The sequence below is a fragment of the Fistularia commersonii genome, chromosome 15 (genome assembly GCF_037954325.1).
Source record: "Fistularia commersonii isolate RoL2024-O1a breed Wild chromosome 15, RoL_Fcom_v1.0, whole genome shotgun sequence".
Lineage (NCBI taxonomy): Eukaryota > Metazoa > Chordata > Actinopteri > Syngnathiformes > Fistulariidae > Fistularia > Fistularia commersonii.
In genome coordinates this window covers 17,369,248-17,391,954 of record NC_141298.1, presented here as the reverse complement: position 1 = coordinate 17,391,954, position 22,707 = coordinate 17,369,248, and the positions used below count along the sequence as shown (strand labels likewise).

Below are 22,707 nucleotides of genomic sequence, written 5' to 3'. Positions count from 1 at the left end.
ACAACCGGACCGCGCCGCGGAGCTCGTCCGGCGGCCGGGACTCCCCTCACCGCTCCCTACACCACCTCCACCGCGTCCTCCCGGAACTTGTCGTTCTCTCCTCGAACACGGATTTTGGATTAAACTCTCTTTTTTTTGCCCGCGGGAGGGGGGGGGGAAGAGGAGAAGAACTTTGGCACCCCCGCGGCTAACAGTGATACTTGACGGAATATTAGCTAAAGTAAGCTAGCGGAGTCATTGAGTGCGGGCGGGATGAGGGAGCGGCGGCGGTCGGGCGCCTTTAGCCGCCGGAGGAGCTCCTAGCCGGGGGGGGACGAGCTCGCCAACTCCCGGGTGTTTTACATGGCGGTTTACGGAGCGCCGGGGGTCGGTTTGTTTTGGTGGGTCGAGACCAGCCGGGTCACCGCTGTCGCCGAACCCCCGTTGTCTCGCAGGATGCCCGAGTTTCCCCCGGAGCCCTAGAAGTCAAGCGCTTTCACTCGGCGAAGGATGTCCGACCCTGGAAGTTCCGGCTCGTACTTCGGTCTGCAGGATCCGCAGTGGCTGTGCATGGTCACCCTGTTCGCCGCGTCGCTGGTCACCCTCGTCCTGTATTTCGTGCAGTATTTCCAGCAGAAGTCCGCTGGGCCGCCGCGGCGGACGGAGGAGGTGGACGATGACGGTGCGGCGGCGGAGGAAGCCGCGGCTCTGCTGGGATGGGCGCTGTCGCTCGGCAGCTGGAGGAGGCGGTGGCGGGGAGCCTGGTGCGGGGCTCTCAATGACGAGTCGGGGAAGTGCGGGGTGAGTTTCACGAAAGCCGGTCCCCCCACCACCCTCCGCAGGGACAGGTGATTTCTGCAGAAAAATCACAAAAATGCAACCTTTGCTTTGCAGAAACACACTGCAACTACTCAGTCCAGGCCTTTGACAGAGATGCAAGGCTCTATCCTGACTTAACCGAGGAAAGAAATCCCCTCAGATCTTACTTTCTGTTTATTCCTCCTTACACACGTCAAGAAAAAAAAAAGATCAGAGTGACTTATTCCACGCTTCCTCCTTTTGCTCACAAATGCACAATTCATTATTTGCTTTGTAGCAGAACGGTGCATCACAGGGTGGGCCGTGGGTGTCAGCAGACTGTTTCACGGTGTGTTATGACGGATAAACTGCGGGGATTTTCCTGCTGAGCTCCAGGTGATCTGATTGATACCCATTGCGTTCATCATTTAATGCAAGGCGGAAGTTTTAAGGAGGGATTCCGGTACGAACTCATCAATTTCCAGCTTCCTTTTTGAAACCAAAACTCCGGCCTCTCGTGCAGGTCGTCCATAAATCATGTGATTTTCTGTGTCCGCTTAACTTAGCGGCATCAGGTACGTTTCAGGTCACCTCCAGGTCCAATCAGATCAGTGAGCTAAGTGTTACCGGTGTAATTGGATGTTTTTCACAATGCAATCTGTGTGTTTTGATGCTGCCCGGTCAGGCAGCGAGGCCCCGGGCGCAGGACCTCCATCCCGGAGGTCAAGGCAGTTTACCTGCGATGCGCCACAAAAGCCCTGTAGGTAAAAGAAAGATTGACAGGTGACGTGGATCGGACAGCTGAGATGAAATAACACCCTTCAACGGCGGCTGCTTTACGCGGAATAAAAAGCTCGTCACGCGGGTGACGTCGATCCAATACTCTTTGCATTTCGCCCGTCCATATTTTCACGAGCGGTTGTTTCCGCCCTGCTCTCCCACCAGAGTCCTCTTCTCCTGACGTTCGAGGAGGACGACGTGGAGGCCCCGGAGCTCGCCGTCAGTCGGGTGTCCCGCTTCAAGAAGTCCAACGGGAAGAAGGTGCGTCCGCCAGCCGGGAAGCCTTCCCTTCTTTTGTATGTAACTGGAATTGATTTGGTTTGTGGAGGAAACGTGCGGCCTGCTGTCTCATCGGTGTTCTCCCAGGAGACGCAGATCTCTCATATCCTCATTGACACAGCCGGGGCCTTAAATCGATCTCCCCACCCCTAATTCTGCAGAGAAGCAGCTAATGTCTGACCGGCGCTGCAGCGGCCGCCCACTGACTCATCCTTCGCTCTGCCTTCGCCAGCCGTGGCACATTCAGACGTTTCCCCGCGCCGACCGGCCTCGCGAATTCAACTCGACGAAACCCAAAAACACACAATCCGGGAGCTATCGCAACCCGAGCTCGTCCGAACCCGGGATTCATAATCCCGTGATGCGCCCGGACCGCGCGGGATTTTTCGGAGAGAACGTCCCGACGCGCGGCGGACTGTGACCGAAAAACAAACAGCCACTGGAGGGCTTTTATTTTTGTTTTTTTAGCGGGGTCACATGGGGACAAACAGCCCGTTGTGTCGCCGGCCTGCTCTGCCTTTCCTTTGTGCAAGCTCAGCCTTTCCTTTGTCACCGCCGCCGCGTGGACCAGAATGCCAGGTGCTCCACCGGCAGAGTGGGGAATTTAATGAACACGGGCTTATTTTTACCCACACACTGCACCGTGTGGGTGTGTATGTGTGTGTGTAAGAAGCTTACATAGCTGTAAAGCTCAGAAGGAGTTCCATCAGCACCTATGTTTAGACTGAGGTTTCCCTTCTCAGCGATCTAATACTGTTCTGAACGCACACACAAACACACACCTGCGGCAATGAAATCCGCAATAAATACCTTCCCGTTAAACAGGCTGATTTTGAACGTCTTCTCGGGGGATTCACATTAACGGCTCCCTCGTCATCCCTCCCACAGGCCGCCGGCTGCACGGTGGTCGGGGAGAAGCTCCGGTTCTCCGTGGCCGCCGCCTCGACGGCCACGTCTCCGGCCCACAAATATACCGTCTGCATATCTCCGCTGCAGCTGCAGGTAAACGCCCCCCTTCTACGTCGGCCCCTTTAATCGGAAGGCGCTATAAAAACAGAGGTACGTCATTTCGAATCACCGTTTCGCTTTAATTGGAGATCTCCGTGAACACGATTGGCTGGATTACGCGGTCGAGGTGTCTTTTCTGGACTTGGCAAACGTCCCCAAGGCTTCATTAGAACGGCTGTCGGCCGCGTTCCCGCTAAAGCCGGCCCACTTTTGTTTCCCGGTCCCCTTCGGCCCGATGAGATCCCAGAGGCTGCGGCGCCACCTGATGAAGATTTTTTTTTTTTTTTTTTTCCCTCGACCTGGAAACGATTTCACCTTTTTTTCCTTGTATTTGCAAAGCAAGGAAATTGAATGGCGTTAGACTCCTGGCCCCTCTCAAATCTTCCCCGGTGTCCTAATGCAAAGCCGTATGCAAGCTAACCCATGTGTATTAAAGGCTATTTTTGAACCAATAAGGTGCTTGTCAACCCTCGGCGCTCTTGAGCTGGTCGTGCCATAAATACAGCCCGCGGTGACGGGCGGCAAAGCGAGGATTAGCGCTGGCGGTGTTGTGTTTTGGTTCTCTGTTGGCGCCCGAGCGTGGATGACGCCCCCTCCCGTCTGTCTTTGGCTCCGGCCGTTCGCTTTCAGCCGAGGGCCGAGCGACGGCGGCCCGCGGCCGGGAAACTGAAGCGGGGCCAAGACAGCTGAATAAGGGCTCCAGAGGGCGACATGCCGCCGCGCCACATGACCCCGCGGCATGTGATGACACCCTTGTGACACGCCGGCCGGGGTTTTTTTTTTTTTTTTTTTTTTTTTTTTTTCTTTTTACGGACGTCTCCGAAAGCGCTTCGCTTCAATTGCGGGCCGGCACACGGTGCCAGGCGCCGAATCCACAGGCGGTCAGGTGATTCCTGAGAAAATACTCCCGCCGTCAGAATAATAATAATACATAGGTTTTCTATCGCGCTTTTCATGATACTCAAAGACGCTTTACAAGTGAGAGACAAATGAAACAGTACAAACACACAGTTATCGGGAAAGGCTGTGTGGGGGTAAGAGGAGACGACAATACACGTAAATATAAAGGGGAAAACACAAGTGTTCATTGTCTTTTTATTTTTTGACCTCCGACAGAGGTGCTTGTATGGAAGGGAAAAATAAAGGCCGGTTCTTCTGGACCCGACCCGCGGCCCGTCCTTTTCTTCTGGATTTTTCTGCATCCTCATCGCGATGTGACGAGGCCTTTGTTTGGCATCGCAGAGGCGGCTGTCGGGTCCGACACAGGATTCCGGGCGTGCTGGGACAGGATGACCAGTCTGTTTTCTCTTTCTCTTCTCTCTCTTTCGCTTCCTCTCTCGGCCCGAGCGCACCTCGGAGAACCCCTTTCCTGTTTTTCAGGATGATGAGGGGTGTGTGTGTGTGTTGCTGTCACAGTCATTTGTTCCTCATTTCAGAGGAAAGTCAAAAGTAGGATTATCTCAAGAGGAAATGTGGCTGATCTGATTGATGCTGAATTAATCACAGAAAAGCGCCCGTTCGCCCGACGCCGTTCACCGCCTCTCCGTCGCGTCCCCCAGGTGGACCTGCAGATGCGGGAGGCGGAGGAGGAGGTCCAGGTGAGCTGGGGACTGTCTCACCTGGAGGAGGCCGAGCTGCAGGTGAACCCCGGCTCCACCCAGGCAAGTCCGGGCCGGTTCTCCCAAATCGGACAAAACGTACAAGAAGTTAATTATCACGTCGTCCAAAAATGAGCCGGGAGAAGGGAGATACGGGTGTTTCACAACCAGCCAGGAGAGTGGGGGAACGCTTTGGTTTTAACCAAAATTAAATGTGGACCTCCCTCTCTCACCCCAGGACAACGCCGGCGCTCACCTTGCGGCAGCAGTGAAGAAGCAGCTGAGGCGGCTGTTGTGCGCGGCGCGTCCCTCCGTGTCGCTGAGCTGCCGGCCCGCTCAGGCCGGCGAGGTCAAGGTGAGCTCCACGCACGGCCGGGAGGTCTTTCTTCTCCGGGGTTCTTGTTCCACGCACCAAATAACTCCATTCAACCACAGGAATGAATCAATGAATCGTTATTTCCGCACGATGAGGCGCGCTTGAAATCTTTGACGTTTTCTCAAAAATCAGCCGCGCGCCTTACGCATCGCCGTCTTGGATCGGAATCCGTCTCGCCACAAAACCAATCGGAGTGGTGCGTTATGTCGGAATTCTCGTGCTCCATTAAGTCTGTGTGGTACAAAATGATTTTGTGCAACTTCGGGAAGCGATAAAGCCGCTCCGCTCGATTGTCGGACCGTTGACGCCTGACGCGCTGACGTCTTATCAAGTGGTTGAATATGGGTCGCATCTTCAGATTACCAATTAATTAATAACTAACCTGGAATACAACGTTGTTCCAACCTCATGCTAACCTCAGGTGTCCGCTAACGCTAGCAACCATAAACTAATCAGAGAACAGTACGCTTACCTCCGCCACTTTTTGTAAGAGCGCTACGTGCTTCGCTTCAACAGAATGTTACTGTACATTTGTGTGTACGACGTCATTCACGCAGCGGACGACGGGAATAGAGCGGAACATGAATGAATCAATGGGACGCAAGCGGATCAACGGCGCCGAGTGAAGAAAAGTTTCCCAGGGAAAAAAGCAAGATGAGGAAAGATCGGCTACACTGATTGTTTTGTTTTGCTTTACATACCGTACGTTTTATCGCGCTCCTTATAAAATAGACCCATTTGTTGATATCGCGCCTTATCGTCCGCAAACTACGGTATTATTTTAAAGTGCTCCTTTTTGATAGTGACTGTTCGCGCTGTGAACAGTTTACAAGTACTCGATAGTTGATGGACGGCATTCATATCGTGCTTTTCTCTGCTCCTGAGCACTTAAAGTAACACACACACACACACACACACACAGCCGCCTCTCATTTATTGATGAGGAAGCAATTAAAGGTTGTTGCTGGAGGAGGCAGAGGTCAGCCAGAGGTCACGCCAGCAGAGTCACCTCGGTGTGCAGGAAGTGGCAGGAAGCCCGGCTTCCTGGAAACGACCACGAGGCGCGCCGGGTTTCGGGCGGCTGAAAGTCCCTCCGGAGGCTCACAAGTCTACCTTTCCTCTTCTGGATTTCGCTTTCCCTCCTCAGGGGAAATCCCCCGCCGTCAGCCGTCCCTCGCGTCGGCTACGACGGCAGGCTGGGGAAAATCGCGATGCGTTTCGCGTAAAAGCCGCAGAGAAAGAAAGTTATCATATTTTCCCCCCGAGGCGGATAGATTTCTCAATCGGGCTGAAAGTGAAAGCAGCAGGTGGTTGACTCTTATTTTCATTTTGGGCTAATGGGCTATTAGCATGTTAGCATATGACTATGCACATGTTTGGAATATTCCTGCGGGAGTCGAAATGGAAAAAAAGTAAACGATAAAAGCCCCGATTCCGCACCGGCCGAGCGCCACCGCTCGCAGTTTCACTCTGATTCGCCGGCGCCTCAGAGCTCCTTTCACACTGAAAGGTCAGACAGTCTCGAGAGGAGCGGCGGCGGCAGCAACAAGTGCAGGCGTGAAAAACGCCCCCTCGTGTGTGTGTGTGTGTGTGCGCTGAGCTGATTTCCTCACCTATATCTTAAGTTTCGCTTTGATCACCATGTTCTCAACCTGGTAGTTTCAGTTTGTTGCAGATGATCAGCTCACATGCCCCCCCCCCCCCCTTGTGTGTGTGTGTGTGTGTGTGTGTGTGTGTGTGTCCTAGGAGGCCCTCAGCCAAGTGGTTTCGCCCCCCAAGCCCCCCCGAGCCCATGACTGGAAGCTTCTGGTGAAGAATATCCGGGCGGCAGTGGGTGCGGAGGAAGATGCCGCAGGTGGGTTGCTCCGTCCTGGACGTCTTAAAAAGGCTCTGAAATCCCGTCGGGTTTTTCGCGAGGCGGGAGCCGACCCTCCTCCTCCTCCTCGCCTCTGACCTTCTCAAACGCCGCCACGGCTCGAGAAGCTCCGAGGCTCCGCGGTAAACAAGTTTTGATGGCGGCGGCGAGACCCGCCTAAGGAAAACAGTCCTCCGACCCTCGGGAAGGCGGGGGTTCTGTCAGGATTAAACTGCATTAGTTTGATTTAAGTGCACCTCATAAACCGGCTCTTTTACTGGGAGGAAAAATCCCCCCGTGCAGGAATGTGACCGTAAAATGTCAACAGCCCGAACCTCGTCTGACGTCTGTTGACATTTGCCTCCTTTTTTTTTTTTTTCTTTTTTGAATTCCACAGAAATGCTAAATTAGCGGGTTGCCGGTGGCCGGCTGCCGCACCCGAGACGGGACGGAAACAAACAAACAGGCGTCCATTCATGACTCTTTCTTCTACCTTCTCATTTTCAAGTTTCTGGGAATAAGAGAATCTGGTCCAGTGGCGTCGGGAGGGTTGTGTGTGTGTGTGTGTGTGTGTGTGTGTGAGGCAGCTGCGCAGGAACAAGGTCGCGACGTTATCGCCTCTTCACACAAGGATTTGGCAGAAGCCGCGTTGGGTCATGTTCTAAATGTCCGGCGTCCTCCTCCAGCTTCTGGTCACCAGGTCTTCTGGCTCGGTGACAGCCAGGAAGTGGACGCGGCGGAAGCCCGACGCTATCTCGCAACGGCACATGGTGTTATTTATCAGCGGCGGGACAAGTTTGCGAACGGCGCGGTCCGCCGGTCTGGCGAGTCGAGACCTTCTCCGATGTTCTCCCCGCGTGTTTTGTTTGTGACTGTCGTGCTCTCTCCCGCAGGCGGCGTGAATCCTCTGTGCGTGCTGCAGCTGGACGACCCTCCGCAGAGGTTCAGCACTTCTGCGGTGAAGAACACGAGCGTCCCCGCGTGGGACCAGCCATTCATCTTGTGGGTTTGATCCGCCCTGTCCTTCAAGCACCCGTCCACGTTATGGAGGTCTAATAATCCTTGACGGTACCTCTTGTTCGCCCCTCCAGTGAGTTGAATGGACGATCCAAAGTTCTGAATATCCAGCTGATTAATGACGGACGGCCTCTAGAAGGTAGGACTTTGAAGGAAACCCATTGCCGTTCAAGCCGGCGTGATCCGTAAACGTCCCTCCCGTGTCTTCAGATTCCCTGCTCGGCGAGGTGTCGGTGCCTTTCGACCTGGTGAAGAAGCAGCCCAGAGGACCGCAAACGTTTGCACTCTCCGCCAAAGACGTCGTGACGGGATCACTAACTACTGATGTGAGCCCGTCGGCACGGTAACCGCCGGACGTCAGACGTTCACGTCCGCGCCCGTCCGCTGAGGCCAACTCTGCTCCTCAGTTTACCTACCTGGAGCCCAGCGAGGTGAGGTCCTGGCAGCCGCCGACGCCGGCCTCCGCCAAGAGGGTGGAGATGGACCGGACGGTCATGCCCTGCGGCACGGTGGTCACCACCATCACGGCGGTGAAGAGCAAGCCCGGCCGCGCGCTCCCGTCCTCGCTCAGCATAGGTACGGACGCCGGGCGGTATCCGGGAGCGGCGTTCGTATCGCCGCTGACTCCGCCGACGTTGCCGTCCGCAGATTCCTCCCAGAAAGCGGCGTCCAGCAAGCCCAAGCTGTCGGAGCGCCGCGTGTCGGAGCAGGCGTCCATGCTGGGCGCCACGGTCAGCAAGGCGCTGTCCTCCTCGGACACGGAGCTGCTGATGCTCAACGGCGCCGACCCGGTGGCCGAGGCCGCCATCCGGCAGCTGCACCAGTCGGCCAAGCAGAAGCTCAAGTCCCCGGTGAAGAAGAGCACCATCATCATCTCCGGCATCGCCAAGGTAAGGAGGAGCCGGCGGCGCCGGGGGTTCCGGCGGCGCTCGTGCGTGACTTTCCCGAACTTCTCCCCAGACGCCGGTGTCCCAGGACGACGAGCTGGCGCTGATGGCCGACTACGCCGCCGCGATGGACGCCTCCATGTCGGAGGGCAGCTCCACCCAAGACGTGACCACGGCCATCATATCGGGGACCAGCAGCCCCCCGAACGCCTCGGAGCCCCACGAAGGCCCCGGCGGGGTCGGCCGGCCCCCAGAGGACTGGGAGAGCCCGGCGGGGGAGGAGCTGAATCACACCTCGCTGTCCATGTGCGTGTCGGAGGCCAGCTGCAAGAAGAGCCGAGGTGAGTCCGCGCGGCGCCGCGCCGGCGGGAAAGGAAGAACCCCCGAAAGGCGGCGCCGTGGCGTTCCGCCGCCCCTCGGTGACGTCATCTCGTGTTCTTCTCTCTCTCTGCCCCCCCGTCCTTTTCGATCCGTCCTCACTGCCGACTCAGAGGAGCGCAGTGCTCGGCGTCCGGACCAGTAAGTCACCTCTTAGCGTGTCTGTGGCGTAGATTAGAAGATCCCCCTCCCCGCAGCGTCACCGTGCAGCTAGCGTTAGCGTAGCGTAGGTTTGCTTCGTACGAAACCGCTTTGTGTTGATGTGGCGCATTTACCCTCCACGTGCGCAGATCTAACATCCGCTATCTCGTCTCCGGTCGCTCGCTACTTATCATCGTTAACTAACCGTGGCTCTCGGAGGCTCCAAACCCCCCGCGGGTCTGAATGACGGTTGCGTCGGAGCGGCGGGGGAATCTCGATGGAATCGGCGCACCGGGACATGAGGAAGGGAATCCGTCAGCAGAAGGGGGTCGAGTCCGTTAACCGATCCGGCCCGCTGGTAATCTTCACCCGAGCGCGCTCTCCTTTGACCTCCTTTGTCTTCCGGACGGCCGGGACAAAGGAACCCCCTCCCCCTCCTCAACTCATTCCCGGCAGGCCGACGCCACAGACGTCACCGAACCCCGGATACGCCGGCGAACGTCTGCAGAGGCGACGGGAATCTCGCTTCACGTGAACTTAACCTCCGCCTCTCCCCGCAGGAAGCTTCCTGCAGAAGAGCGCCAAGCTGTTCTTCCGCCGCCGCCACCAGCGCAAAGACCCGGGGATGAGCCAGTCCCACAATGACCTGGTGTACCTGGAGTCCCCGGCCGCCGTGGAGCGAGCCAGTCGCACCGCCACGCTCAGCCGGATGCTCAACCGCAAGAGTAAGAACAAGAGCAAAGCCAACGGCTCTACCTCCACGGGGGAGCCGCAGGCGTGACCCCCGACCCCACCGACTCCACCTCACCCCCGGCATCGTGTTCACCTCGAACCTGCACTGGCGACCCCCCCCCCCCCCCCCTCCCCTCCCCTGCCCTCCCCACGCCGCCGCTTGCTGTGCAAACCGGAACCCGGAGCAAACGAGCAAAAAAAAAAAAGAAAAGAAAGACGAGTCTGCTTTTTAACAGCCCGGGCCGGTTCGGAAACCAAATAAAACAATCGGCCCTCCGCCGGGAGGAGGAGGAGGAGGAGGAGGAGGAGGAGGACGACGACGACCGTGCCGTGGATTCATGGCATTTCGCAAGAGAATATTTTTTTTCCACGTTTCCTTTTTATTTGATTTTATGCAACGTTTTGAAAACCTAAAGCTCTTTTGTGGCCTTGTAACGGACTAAAGGGACCGACGGGGCCGTGACCCGACCCCGACCCCCCGACCCCGGCTGTGAACGGTAGACGGATCCCCAAAGACCAAGACGAGAGCGGCGTTTGTATGATTTGCACAGTCCTCGCACCTCGGAGTTCAGAGAAAAGGGAGACGGTTTTCTTCTTCTTCTTCTTCGCCGAGCGGCCAGTGAACGCGGGAGGCGGGAACACGACTACTCGACACTAATGCTATGAAAATGTGGGATTTACATCCATTTAGTTTATGTTTTTTTTTTTCATTTAAACTTTGTAAGTGGGTTCCAGCAGAGGCGAGGCGGAGCGGGGCGAGGCCACGGGTCACGACTCCCGGCGCCGACGGCATTACGACGAAAACAAATAAACAGAAGAAACCTCCGGAAAAGCAGCGACATTGTAGCCGACGTGGAAGTCAAGCGGCGTGTGAGGATTTTATTTTATTTTTTTTTTTATTTTATGTTTACTACTTCTTTGCTGAGGTTTTAAAGGATACGCAGCTTCCGCGGCGGGTCTTCCTGGGGCTCCTCTCCTGCACACTACTGTTCTGATCAGGGTTTGTCCACGTGTCAAAAGGGAATCTCCGATCCAGGGACTGCGCCGTCACACTCAGCCATACTAATGAAAGCCCTTCTGCTTCGCAGCGCTGCATTTCATCCCCCTTAAATGTAGCTTTGAACACCTGAATTAAGAAAGTTAAAGCGTGAACACTCTTTAAAGAAAGAAAAAAAAAAATCCAGCTAATGATTGTAATTTTTTTTTTTTTTTAATAAGCAGCTCGTATCGGAGATGTTCTTGCAAACGGCGTTGAACTACTGTTTTCTTCATGCTACGGATTCTCGCCTCCACACACACACATTGAAACCTCCATCGAGGTTAACAAGAGGGACGGACGCTATTAAAATAAAAGGCTTCTCTGTGTTTCCTCCCTCCGTCTGCTGCAGACGGTCAGACTTCCCCCCCCTTGCAGGGATCGCGACTAACGAAAATATTGAGTTATTTCATATCCAGCAATAAATATTGATTGGACAACTGGGGTCGTGTCGCCGCTTTGAATACTTTGCGTTACCGCCCCGGGAAACCCACGCGTGTCAGAAAAGCCTTTGTGCGGCACGCGATCTGATATATGTCGCGTTTGCGTACCAGCACCGGGAATATAGTGGGGTTTTCTCAGAATCGGAGAAACTTTATTTGTCCCCGAGGGGCAATTGGAGGGAACAAGGGCTAGCATAGCAACCTACAGCGGATCCCACGTCTATAAATATAAGAGATAAAAATATACAAAGGTCAAATTAAAATAGAGGGAAGTGACTGCAACATCTGTGAATGCGTCTATTTGGTCGGGCTATATTCAATAAACATCTAGAATTCTCAGCGGCACAGCGGCTCGGCTCCAGATATTGTGAGAACGGCGCAAGTCTCTGCAGCTTCACGTCTTGAGTTGGAGTCAAATATGTGACGTAGAAGCGTGTCGCGACAGGTAGACCTCAACCTGTCCATGCAAATCACTAATATCGCTTTCGAAACGGGTCGAAACGAGCCTCCAGACTCGTCGGCGGTGGCCGGAGAACGCCGATTTAAAACCGATTTGCAGCTCAACTCCCTCGACATATTACAACGTTAGCATTTCCCGTCACTTCTAATCCAGATCATTCACAGGACTGTGAAAAGGGTCTCGTCCTGTCTGACTCAGGACCAAAGCGCAAAATATGTCAAAGAAATAAACAGCTTCGAAGGTTTCTTAGGTGTAATGAGTTTTTTCTTTGTGTGCCAGGAGAATCCATGTGTATTTTATCTCTATTTTCAAGAACTGAAGAAGCCTGTGGGATGACGGGGTTGAAACTTCAATCCAAGAAAATCAAGTCAAGTGACCACAAAGAGAAGATTTTGACCACGACCTGGACGACAGAGAACCTCCGCAGATATATACTGCACGAAAAAATAAAGGGAACACTCCAACAACACACTGTAACTCACAGAAGTCAATCCCGCTTGCGTGAAATCAAAAGTTTCCACTGAGGAAGCGACACCGATTCATTTTGACTTGTTTGAAGGGCATTACATCAACGTTGGCTCAGCCTTCGGTGTGTTTTTACACTTTCATTTTGAGTGTGACTCCAAATCCAGACCACCATGGGTTCACACAATTGATTTCCATTAATCATTTTTGTCTGATTTTGTTGTCAGTAAAGAGCAAAGAATTTAATTAGAATATTTCATTCAATCAGATCTGGGATGTTATTTTAGTTTTTTTGAGTATTTTCAAGAGTAGTCGTTTTGGATTAAACTATTTCGGATGACATCTGTGGAGTAAAGCTGGATAAAGCATCAGAAACGATTTAATCATGAATTATTGACCCTTTGATAAACTTTTCAAACGGAATCCGATAGGCTAACCGTGGCTAGCCGCGCGGAGGCGGAAAGGGACTACATTTCCCAGAATGCACCGCGCGCCGCTCGCTTCCGGTCCTGCGCCGTTTCTGGAGCGGATTGGAACCCGGAGTCAGGACTCGATAAATGAAGGGTCTCTTGCAGAAAAGGTAAGGTGTTTTCCGTCGAAACCGCGCCGAATTCGGAGCTGTTATCCCCGCGGCCGTGTAGGAAAGGTGCAGCCGGTTCTTCCGGCCCGTCCGCGGCTCCCGCCGACCGCCTCGTCCGCTGCCAGCCGGCCGCCGAACAGCATCGACTCCGGTCTGGGGCTTTGCGTCTCCGGTCCATCCGCCATGCCGACTGTTCTTTGTTACATTTTCTCAAAGACGAGATCGGAGTTAAAACCCGGCTGGAGTTTCGGAGCCGCAGAAATCCCGGATCCCGTTTCCCGGCCGGACTACGGGCGTCCGCACGGGAGCCTGGAGCCCCGACGCGGGCTCAGGGTTGGACTGTTGGCCCGGAGCTGCACGGAGCTCCGGGTCCTGCAGAAGTCACACACACAGACACACACACACACATACACACACATACACCGAGAAGTCACCGTCTCATGCAAATGGACATTTATGATGAGAGTGTGTCTGAGCTCACCCTGTCTCACCCCTGCAGGCCGGCATGATGGCGGAGCAGGCGCCGGATGAGTTCATCTGTGAGTAGGGGGTCCGTGGAGGGGTGTGTGTGTGTGGAGGGGGGCTTCTGGAGGTTGTAATAACAAGTGTGTGTGTGTGACAGGGTGTGAGGACTGTGGCCAGTACCATGACTCGGAGTGTCCGGAGCTGGGGCCCCTGGTGACCGTGCAGGACTCCTTCGTCCTCAGCCGGGCTCGGTGAGTCCAGACCCGCGGAGGTGTTTGCACCCGTTTGGAAAACCGCCTGCAACTTCGATGACCCCATGATGGACGCGGAGAGTCCAGAAGATAGAAAAAGCTTAACGCGCTTCTCCGCGTTTAATTCCCAGGTCCTCCCTGCCGGGCAGCCTGGAGATCCGGCAGGCGTCCGAGGGCGCGGAGGGGGTGTTCGTCCAGCGGCGTCTGGTGAAGAGGACCCGCTTCGGGCCCTACGAGGCCAAGCGGGTGGCCGTCCTGGAGAGGGAGGGGGCGTTCCCCTTGAAGGTACGTCCCGGCGTTGGTCTCCTCGGGATCAGGTGGAGAACCGCGAGATCTTTAGCTCACGTGTCGCAGACGTTCAACTCACGCTCTTGTGGATTTCCGGTTTAACCGCGACCTCTGGCAACTCAACAGTCTGGCTTGCTGGAGGAAGGTGGCTGCCTTAGCAAGTGTGTGTGTGTGTGTGTGTGTGTGTGTGTGTGTGTGTGTGTTGAGACCAAAACTTTCACAACCACTCAGGATGCGGCTGTAGAAGTGAGATTAGATCATGATATGTCTGTCCGACATGTAAATGAGAGGGTGAATATGCGCCGCTATGATTGGTCCAGGGCGAAACCTCTCAGCCAATCACAGCGGCCCTCTGAGAATGACCAATTTTTGCGTGGCGGATGTCAGATGTCGTGATGGCGTTCCTCTATGTGACCTCCTTCTCCTCCCTGGCAGATCTTCCAGAAGGACGGCGTGGTGGTTTGCTTCGACTCCAGCAGCGAAGACGACTGCAACTGGATGATGCTGGTCCGACCCGCCACCGACTACCAGCACCAGAACCTGACCGCGTACCAGCAGGACGACGAGGTGTTCTTCAACACCTCACAGGTGTGTGTGTGTGCGTGTGTCCTCCGCATCCTCTTCTATCCACACCTTCACCCGACCTTCTCCTGCAGGACGTGCCTCCTGGGACGGAGCTCCGGGTCTGGTACGGGGCCTTCTACGCCAAGAAGATGGAGAGGCCCGTGCTGAAGCCTCCTCTCCAGGCCCCGCCTCCTCCACCAGGTAGCTGGATGGTTACCATAGCAACCGCGGTGAAGCCACGTCCGCTCAGATTCCACGTCTTCTGTCTTGAAGCTCTTTCAGTCGTAGATTGATCCCACCAAGGAGCTCCGCTGGAGGTCTCTCCTACCTGAGGCTGTCAGACTTTTTAATTCCTCTTCCTTCAGCCGAAGGGAATCTTCAAATCTTTGTACTTTTTAAGACCTTAAAACACTTGATACCCTTAACTTTGACACTTTATATTCGATTTGTATTTCTTATTCTCCCTCCTTCCTACTATTATCTATTATTGTTATGTTTTACTTGAAACTCTGGCACAACAATTTCCTTCGGGATGAACAAAGTTATTCTTATTCTTAAAGCAGAGACGCCGGAGAAAGCCGCCGCCGCCGCCGCCGCCCCAGTGGCGCCCGCCGCTGAGGACCGCCCAGGTGACCTCATCCAGACCTTCTCACGTAGCTCAGATGTCGTCCATCACGGCTACAGGTGTTGACATTCCGTCCTCCCGCCGCCGATCACAGGTCACGCCGCTAGCGGCGCCACGGAGGGGAAGGCGGCGCCGGAGCTCCTGGCGCTCCAGGAGGAGGACCTCCAGCCCGCTCCTCCTCAGCCGGCGCCCAGAAGAGGCCAGCAGGGCCGCGGGAGGAGAGCCAAGGGCCGCAGGCCCGGAGCTTCGTCCAACAAGAGCAAAGGTGGGGTGAAGGTCCCGGCGTAGGAAGGAGAAGACGAAGATGGCGTTCCTCCCGCAAAGAGATGAACAGACGCTCTTTCCCCTCGCGCTCCCGCCGCAGATGTGAAGCCCCCGGTGGAGAGCCGGGACCAGGAGGCCCCGGAGGAGATCCCCACGGCGCCGGCGGAGAGGAGCGGCGGCAGAGACGTCCTGGGATCTTCAGACGGCGGCGGCGGCGGCGGCGTGCTGAAGAGACACAAAGCCAGAGAGCACAAGAGGGTCCACCGCTGCTCCCTCTGCAACAAGGTCTTCCAGAACAGCAGCAACCTCAACAGACACATCCGCTCGCACGGTAAGCACACCAGTGTGTGTGTGTGTGTGTGTGTGTGTGTGTGTGTGTGTGAAGGTCACGGCGTCCCTCCGTCTTCCAGGCGACAAGCTCTTCAAGTGCGACGAATGCGACAAGTTGTTCAGCCGCAAGGAGAGCCTGAAGCAGCACATCTCCTACAAGCACAGCAAGAACATGGTGGGTGGAGGCCGCGGGCCGCCGACGCCTCCCGCCTCCTCCTGCTCATCAGATGTCTTCTCCTTGTCCAACCAACAGCCCGACCTGGAGTACAAGTATAAGTGCAACACCTGTGAGAAATCCTTCCGCCTGGAAAATGCCTTAAAGTTCCACAACTGCCGGACAGGTGGGTATTTTTTCCTTCGCCTTCCTTCGCCGTCTCTTGGCCCCTCACAGGCTCCGCCTCCTCCTCCTCTCCAGACGACAAGACGTTCCAGTGCGACATCTGCTCGCGGTTCTTCTCCACCAACAGCAACCTGTCCAAGCACAAGAAGAAGCACGGCGAGAAGCTGTACTCGTGCGAAATCTGCAACAAGATGTTCTACCGCAAGGACGTGATGCAGGAGCACCACAGGAGGCACGGCGTGGGTGAGGAGCCCGTTGGCGAGGCGGGGGCGCCGGGGGCGGAGCCTAACCCGGCGTTCGGTCGACCGGGAGGCGGGGCTTACCCCGGACCTGTCAATCACGGGGCATCAACAAACATTCACACATGTAGAAACGTTCATTGTTTTTGAAACATACAAGTGTTCACCCTCTCATTCACATGTAAACAAACCTTCACTCGTTCATCACGCAGACATACAACCTTTCACACGTTCTTCATTTTGAAACATTCATTGTCCCGGACAAATATTCACTCATTCATCACATGGAGATGTAAATTCATTCAGTCATTCATGGTTTTTGCAACCTAAAACCGTTCACTCACTCGTTAACGGGCCGCCTGTCCAATCTGATACAAAAACATTCATTCGTTCATCACCCGAGCGGAGACGTGCAGCGATTCACCCTCTCATTCACATGTCACGGAAACAAACCTTCACGCGTTCGTCACACATCATGTAGAGATGTACAACCTGGACGATTCACGTCATGGAGACGCTCAACCGTTCGCTCACCCATTCATCCTCGCGTTGAGAAAAACAACGATTCACCCTCTCATTCACTCACTCATTCATTCATTCCTCATCCAGAGATCTACAGGCGTCCACGTGTCACATTCACTCATTCATCACACTTCATGCAGACATGCAACCGTGAAACATTCACCCTCTCATTCTCATTGTCCCGGACGAATATTCACTCATTCATCACACGGAGATGTAAAGCCATTCGCTCGTTCTTGGTTTTTGCAACCGACAATTGTTCATTCACTTGTTCGCACGTAAACGTGCCACCTGTCCACTCGTACAAAAACATTCATCCATTCATTCATCACCCAAGCGGAGACATTCAAAGATTCACCCTTTCATTCATGCTTCGTTTCCAGATGCACTCGTTGGTCACACATCATGTTGAGATGTACAACCTGGACGATCAACGTCATGGAGACGCTCAACCGTTCGCTCACCCATTCATCCTCGCGTCGAGAAAACCAACGATTCACCCTCTCATTCACTCACTCATTCATTCATTCCTCATCCAGAGATCTACAGGCGCACGTTAACGTGCCACCTGTCCACTCGTACAAAAACATTCATTCATTCATCACCCAAGCGGAGACGTGCAGCGATTCACCCTTTCATTCACGCTTGGTTTCCAGACGCACTCGTTCATCGCGCGCTCACGTGACGTTATACGTCACGAAGATAATCGTCGGCCGGTCGGTCGTGCGGTGGGACGTGGGCGTGAGCGGGCGGCCGGGTTGTGTGTGTGTGTGTGTGTGTGTGGAGCTGAAGCAGATGTTTGAACAGGACCCAAGCACATGAAGAGGGAGGAGCTGGAGGCCAACGGAGAAGAAGGCACCAAGTACAGGAAGGAGCCCTCGCCGTGCCCCATCTGCGGGAAGGTGAGCCTCCGGCGGCGCTCGGTTTCAGCCGGGACCGCACACACACCTTAGCGGCAACCCGTGTGTGTGTGTGTGTGTGTGTGTGTGTGTGTGTGTGTGTGAGCAGGTGTTCTCCTGCAGGAGCAACATGAACAAGCACCTGTTGACTCACGGCGATAAGAAGTACACCTGCGAGATCTGCGGACGCAAGTTCTTCCGCGTGGACGTCCTGAGGGACCACATTCACGTTCACTTCAAGGTGAGACGTGGTGATTTCATGAAGGTCATCTCCACTTCTGTGTCCTCCTCGCACCCGCTCAGGTCCTCCTGGATCTTCTCATCCGGGTGTTTGTTTTTTTTTTTGTCATTTTAATTCCCTCCTCCGCCCGCCTTCAGGATGAGATGTTTGTTGTGGCGTTCCTCGCTAGCTAGCGGTTCCTCTGCTCCTCAGGACATAGCCTTGATGGACGAGCAGGAGAGGGAGGACTTCATCAGGAAGATCGGCATCTCGGCGGCCGACAGCGACGAGAAGGAAGACGACGAGGACGAGGAGGAGGACGACGACCCGGAGCGCCACAAGTACAACTGCAAGAAGTGTCAGGTGAGCTCCGCGAGGAACCAGGATGCCGATTCGAGGATCTTCTGCAGGAGGTCCTCAAAACCACTCGTTCCTCGCTGTCCGTGTCCAGCTGTCCTTCGCCAAGGGCCGCGAGTACCTGAAGCACATCATGGAGCAGCACAAGGAGCGCGGCTACGGCTGCGGGATCTGCAACCGCCGCTTCGCCCTGAAGGCCACGTACAACGCCCACCTGGTGATCCACCGGGAGCAGCTGCCCGACCCCGCGGTGCAGAAGTAAGGTTTGTCCGGCCCGGTCCGGGTCCGAGACCTGAAGCCGCCTCTGCTTCTCATGGAGATGGCGGAGAAGGTCGGGGTCGAAGGAGCTGCCGGAGACGGAGGTGAGGAACCAGGAACCGGGAAGCTCGTAGGCTTCGGAGGTCTGGAGAGTCCGTAGGTGGGATGAAGAAGTCCTCCCTCTTCCCGGGCTGGTGCTTCCTCCTCGGTTTCCATGACAACAGAGCGACTGACAGCCCCGGACCCGGACCTCGGGAGCAGGTTGTCTCGGCGACAGGCTCCGCCCCCTGAGTCCTAACCCCCTCCGCTCCGCCCCCGTCAGGTACATCCACCCCTGCGAGGTCTGTGGAAGGATCTTCAACAGCATCGGGAACCTGGAGAGACACAAGATCATCCACACCGGTGAGGGCGCCTCGCCTCGGACGGCGGCCGGGACGGCGCGGACCTTCTCACCTTCTCCCGTTGGTCCACGCAGGTGTGAAGAGCCACAGCTGCGACAAATGCGGCAAGTCGTTCGCCCGGAAGGACATGCTGAAGGAGCACCTCAGGGTCCACGACGACATCCGGGATTTCCTGTGCGCCGAGTGCGGCAAAGGTCCTCGCATCTCCGCGAAGAGCTCCTCGGGGTTCCCCGGGTTCCTTCACGTGCCGGAACCCTGACGGAGATGTTTCTCCACCGCAGGGATGAAGACCAAGCACGCCCTGAGGCACCACATGAAGCTGCACAAGGGCATCAAGGAGTACGAGTGCAAGGAGTGCAACCGCAAGTTTGCCCAGAAGGTCAACATGCTCAAGCACTACAAGAGACACACAGGTGTGTGTGTGTGTGTGTGTGAGATGTTTGCTCCACCCTCAGCAGATGTTAGGTGGAGGTGACACGTGTGTGTTTCTTCTCTCACCTGCAGGTATCAAGGACTTCATGTGCGAGCTGTGCGGGAAGACCTTCAGTGAAAGAACCACGCTGGAGACGCACAAGCTCATCCACACAGGTGAGCCGCCGCCGACCTTCTGGGATCTTCTCCGCCCCGGTCCTCCTGGACTCACCGCCCCCATCGTCCGTTGCGTTCCTCCCTCAGTGGGGAAGACGTGGACGTGCGCCACCTGCGACAAGAAGTACCTGACGGAGTACATGCTGCAGAAGCACGTCCACCTGACCCACGAGAAGGTGGAGGCCCAGTCCTGCCACCTGTGTGGGACCAAGGTCTCCACCCGCGCCTCCATGAACCGCCACCTCCGCCGCAAACACCCCGAGGTGAGTTCGGCCGCCGTCCGCGAACGCCGGAGGTGGACTCGCTGATCCAGATCTCCTCTAGGTGGTCTCGTCCAGACTCGACGAGTTCGACGATCTCCAGGAAGCCTCGGCGATCAACGACTCGTCCATCAGCATCGTGCAGGTTCGGACCCGCGTCCTTCAGATGGACGTTTCTTCTGCGACCCCCCCCCCCCCCCGACGCTGAGATGTTTCTCCTCCCCAGCCGAGCCTCACCCTGGAGAAGGACGGCGCGCCCCACGAGCGGCCCGGCCGGCCGGCCCGCCAGGCCAAGAAGAAGCCCAGAGTCCAGGCGGAGCCGGAGCTCTCCGAGTCCGACGAGTACGTGGACTTCCCCGAGGCCAGGCAGGAGAACATGGAGGAGTACAACACCGTCATCGTGGGAGAGGAGACGGAGACCAGCTCTGCCGTGCAGAGCATCCAGCAGGTAGACCCCGACTTTTGAGATCATCTCCAGAGGACCTCCCGCTAGGAGGCTCCACAAAGACCAGATGTTTGACTGGCGGCTTTGTGGAGCAGAGATCGTGTTTGAGGAACAGGGCGGCACGTCTCCTCGGCGAGAAGGTCCAACTATCTGTGTGGAGGCTCCACGTTCTCCCCGTGTCTGCGCGGGGTTCCTCGGGGTTCCTCGGGGGTTCCTCACACAGTCCAAACCCCTGCAGGAGCTTCACTGGAGACCCTGCATTGTCCAGGCGTGTGAATGGATTAATGTTTTTTTATGAACAAGTGAATTTTTGATTTGACACATAAAATGAGAGGGTGAATGCTCGCAAGTCTACATGGGGACGAGTGAATTGTCTCAAAATGAAGAATCAATAAGTGAACGGTTGAACGTCTCTATGTGATGAATGAGTGAATTGTTGCATCTCAAAATGAACGAATGACAATGAACGGTTGCATGTCATGTTAGCGATGAATGAGTGAATATTCGTCTCAATGACGGGTGAATGAGAGGATGAACGCTTGTATGTCGCAACCACGTGAATGAGTGAATGTTTGTACGTCTCTATATGTGATGAATGAGTGAATGTTTACATGTCGTGTGATGAGTGAACGTTTGTATGTTTCTATATGTGATGAATGAGTGAATGTTTACATGTCGTGTGAATGAGTGGATGCACGTCTGATGAGTGAGTGAATGTTTGTACGTTTCTATATGTAATGAATGAGTGAATGTTTACATGTCGTGTGATGAGTGAATGTTTGTACGTCTCTATATGTGATGAATGAGTGAATGTTTACATGTCGTGTGATGAGTGAATGTTTGTATGTTTCTATATGTGATGAATGAGTGAATGTTTGTACGTTTGTACGTTTCTATATGTGATGAATGAATGAATGAATGAATGTTTCCATGTGGTGTGAATGAGTGGATGCACATCGGATGAATGAGTGAATATGAGAGGGTGAATGCTTGTCGTCTACATGTGGCCCTGTGATTGATAGGTCCACGGTAAGCCCCGCCTCTGCTTCTTTAGGCTCCGCCCCCCCCAACCCGGCACGCGATTTAGGAATGAATGTAAGACGTCGCGTTTCCCGGCTCTCTAACGGCCCCTGCGCTCCCCCTCAGGTGGTGGTCCTCACCGACCCCGGCGCCCCGTCGGCCCCGTCTCCCAGCAGCTCCGTGGGTCTGACCAACATCACGGTGGCTCCCATCACCAGCCACGCGCCGGCCCAGTTCACCAACCTGCAGCCGGTGGCCGTGGGCCACCTGACGGCCGGCGACCGGCCGCTCACGTTGGACAACTCCATCCTCACCGTCACCTTCGACACGGTCAGCGGCGCCGCCATGCTGCACAACAGGCCCCCCGAGCTCGTCCCCGAGACGGTGGGGCCCGGCGGGGGCGCCGCCGCCGCCGCGCAGTCGGTGGCCCACTTCATCAACCTCACCACGCTGGTCAACCCCATGAGCCACCAGCTGGACGCGCCCACGCTAACCTGGAGGCCCGTGCCGGCCGACGGCGGCCCGGCGGCCCCCGCGGCGGAGGGGAACGCCGGGGACGGCCAGGAGCCGCCGGGTCAAGGGCCAGAGGCGGGAAGGCCCGGCCAGAACCAGCCCGCCGCCGCCGCCGCGCAGCAACAGCAGCAGAGCGGCGCCGCGCAGCAGATGTTCAGCTACTAGCGCGGAGAGGAGGCGCCGGTCGCCTCGCGCCGCGGACGGCGCCGAGTAAAATCACTGTCACGGACTCTCCTCCTCAAACCTGCTGATGAAGATCCACACGTCAAACCAAAGCAACGCGCACGGCCGACGGCTGCCTTACCCCGAATCGCGCACGTGTCCGAGACCGAGCCGTCGGCCGAAGCGAGAAGAGCCGAGCGTTCCACGGCGTGGAATCATGTGATGACTGGAACGGGGCGTCTCCCCTCCTCAGATCTTATTTTTGAACGCTGTAATTATGAAACCGTCTCTCGGGGGGAAAAATACTGGAAGCCTTTTGTATTATTTTTAAACAAAGTACCTCTTAAACCTGCGTCTCTTGTTTGTCTGCACGGGACAGTCGTGTGTGTGTGTGTGTGCGCGCGTGTGTGTGTGTGAAGGAAGGGTTTCCGTCGGACGCCACCTGGAGCGTCTTGAACATCTGCTCCACATCTCCTCACCTTCCAAGGAGGACCAACGTTTCCAGACGTGAGTGGATGCCTGGATCTCAGCGTCACACACACACACACACACACTGAAGCTGTGATGTCCTGTAGATCTGAAGATGGATCCTCTGTTCCAGCCATGAAGGTTACATGGAGCATGGAGGAAAAGAGGTTTCATAAATGTCTCCATCTGGTGGTCTCCAAGAGACCTGACCACCAGAAGAACCTGGAAGAAGCAGAACTTCATTCATTCAGGCTGGTTCTCGTTAGAGACGTCCAACCATTCACACGTCCGGACGATGTAGGTTCTCCACTGGAGCTCCTGCATGTGTTTGAGCTTGGAGGAACCCTGAGGAACTTCACGCAGACGTTGGAGAACACGGCGGATCCAACCAGATGAAGAGAAATATCTCCTCCAGG

General features: G+C 55.6%; 2 protein-coding genes across 3 annotated transcripts; both read left to right on the top strand.

The window, feature by feature from the left end:
* On the top strand, positions 1-12,011 carry c2cd2 (C2 calcium dependent domain containing 2). 2 transcript variants are annotated; one of them, XM_086161031.1, is made up of 14 exons: positions 1-780; positions 1,723-1,818; positions 2,725-2,838; positions 4,404-4,505; positions 4,681-4,797; positions 6,565-6,673; positions 7,567-7,675; positions 7,765-7,829; positions 7,901-8,016; positions 8,098-8,266; positions 8,339-8,580; positions 8,651-8,918; positions 9,069-9,096; positions 9,657-12,011. In XM_086161031.1, exons 1-14 carry the CDS (start codon positions 490-492, stop codon positions 9,739-9,741), a joined length of 1,911 nt encoding a protein of 636 aa, XP_086017157.1. In that variant the 5' UTR covers positions 1-489; the 3' UTR covers positions 9,742-12,011. The 2 variants fall into 2 exon arrangements, with proteins under 2 accessions (XP_086017157.1, XP_086017156.1); XM_086161030.1 differs by lacking the exon at positions 9,069-9,096.
* A 539-nt stretch (positions 12,012-12,550) lies between these two features.
* prdm15 (PR domain containing 15) lies at positions 12,551-22,171 on the top strand. The gene is made up of 24 exons (XM_086160280.1): positions 12,551-12,812; positions 13,312-13,351; positions 13,435-13,528; positions 13,660-13,813; positions 14,252-14,404; positions 14,473-14,581; positions 14,941-15,009; positions 15,100-15,270; positions 15,370-15,600; positions 15,680-15,774; positions 15,853-15,940; positions 16,015-16,182; positions 17,508-17,602; positions 17,709-17,840; positions 18,033-18,182; positions 18,271-18,434; positions 18,757-18,836; positions 18,910-19,029; positions 19,117-19,248; positions 19,340-19,423; positions 19,511-19,686; positions 19,748-19,828; positions 19,910-20,131; positions 21,275-22,171. Exons 1-24 carry the CDS (start codon positions 12,714-12,716, stop codon positions 21,824-21,826), a joined length of 3,459 nt encoding a protein of 1,152 aa, XP_086016406.1. The 5' UTR covers positions 12,551-12,713; the 3' UTR covers positions 21,827-22,171.
* The last annotated feature ends 536 nt before the right edge of the window (positions 22,172-22,707 follow it).

What these genes read in the sequence shown, in the direction of transcription:
- c2cd2 (XM_086161030.1), top strand. Translation starts at nt 490, where the DNA reads ATGTCCGACCCTGGAAGTTCCGGCTCGTACTTCGGTCTGCAGGATCCG. An exon ending in TGACGGACGGCCTCTAGAAG is followed by an intron (nt 7,830 to 7,900) that starts GTAGGACTTTGA and finishes CCGTGTCTTCAG; the next exon opens with ATTCCCTGCTCGGCGAGGTG. An exon ending in TCATCTCCGGCATCGCCAAG is followed by an intron (nt 8,581 to 8,650) that starts GTAAGGAGGAGC and finishes ACTTCTCCCCAG; the next exon opens with ACGCCGGTGTCCCAGGACGA.
- prdm15 (XM_086160280.1), top strand. Translation starts at nt 12,714, where the DNA reads ATGCACCGCGCGCCGCTCGCTTCCGGTCCTGCGCCGTTTCTGGAGCGG. An exon ending in AAGGGTCTCTTGCAGAAAAG is followed by an intron (nt 12,813 to 13,311) that starts GTAAGGTGTTTT and finishes TCACCCCTGCAG; the next exon opens with GCCGGCATGATGGCGGAGCA. An exon ending in CGTCCATCAGCATCGTGCAG is followed by an intron (nt 19,829 to 19,909) that starts GTTCGGACCCGC and finishes TCTCCTCCCCAG; the next exon opens with CCGAGCCTCACCCTGGAGAA.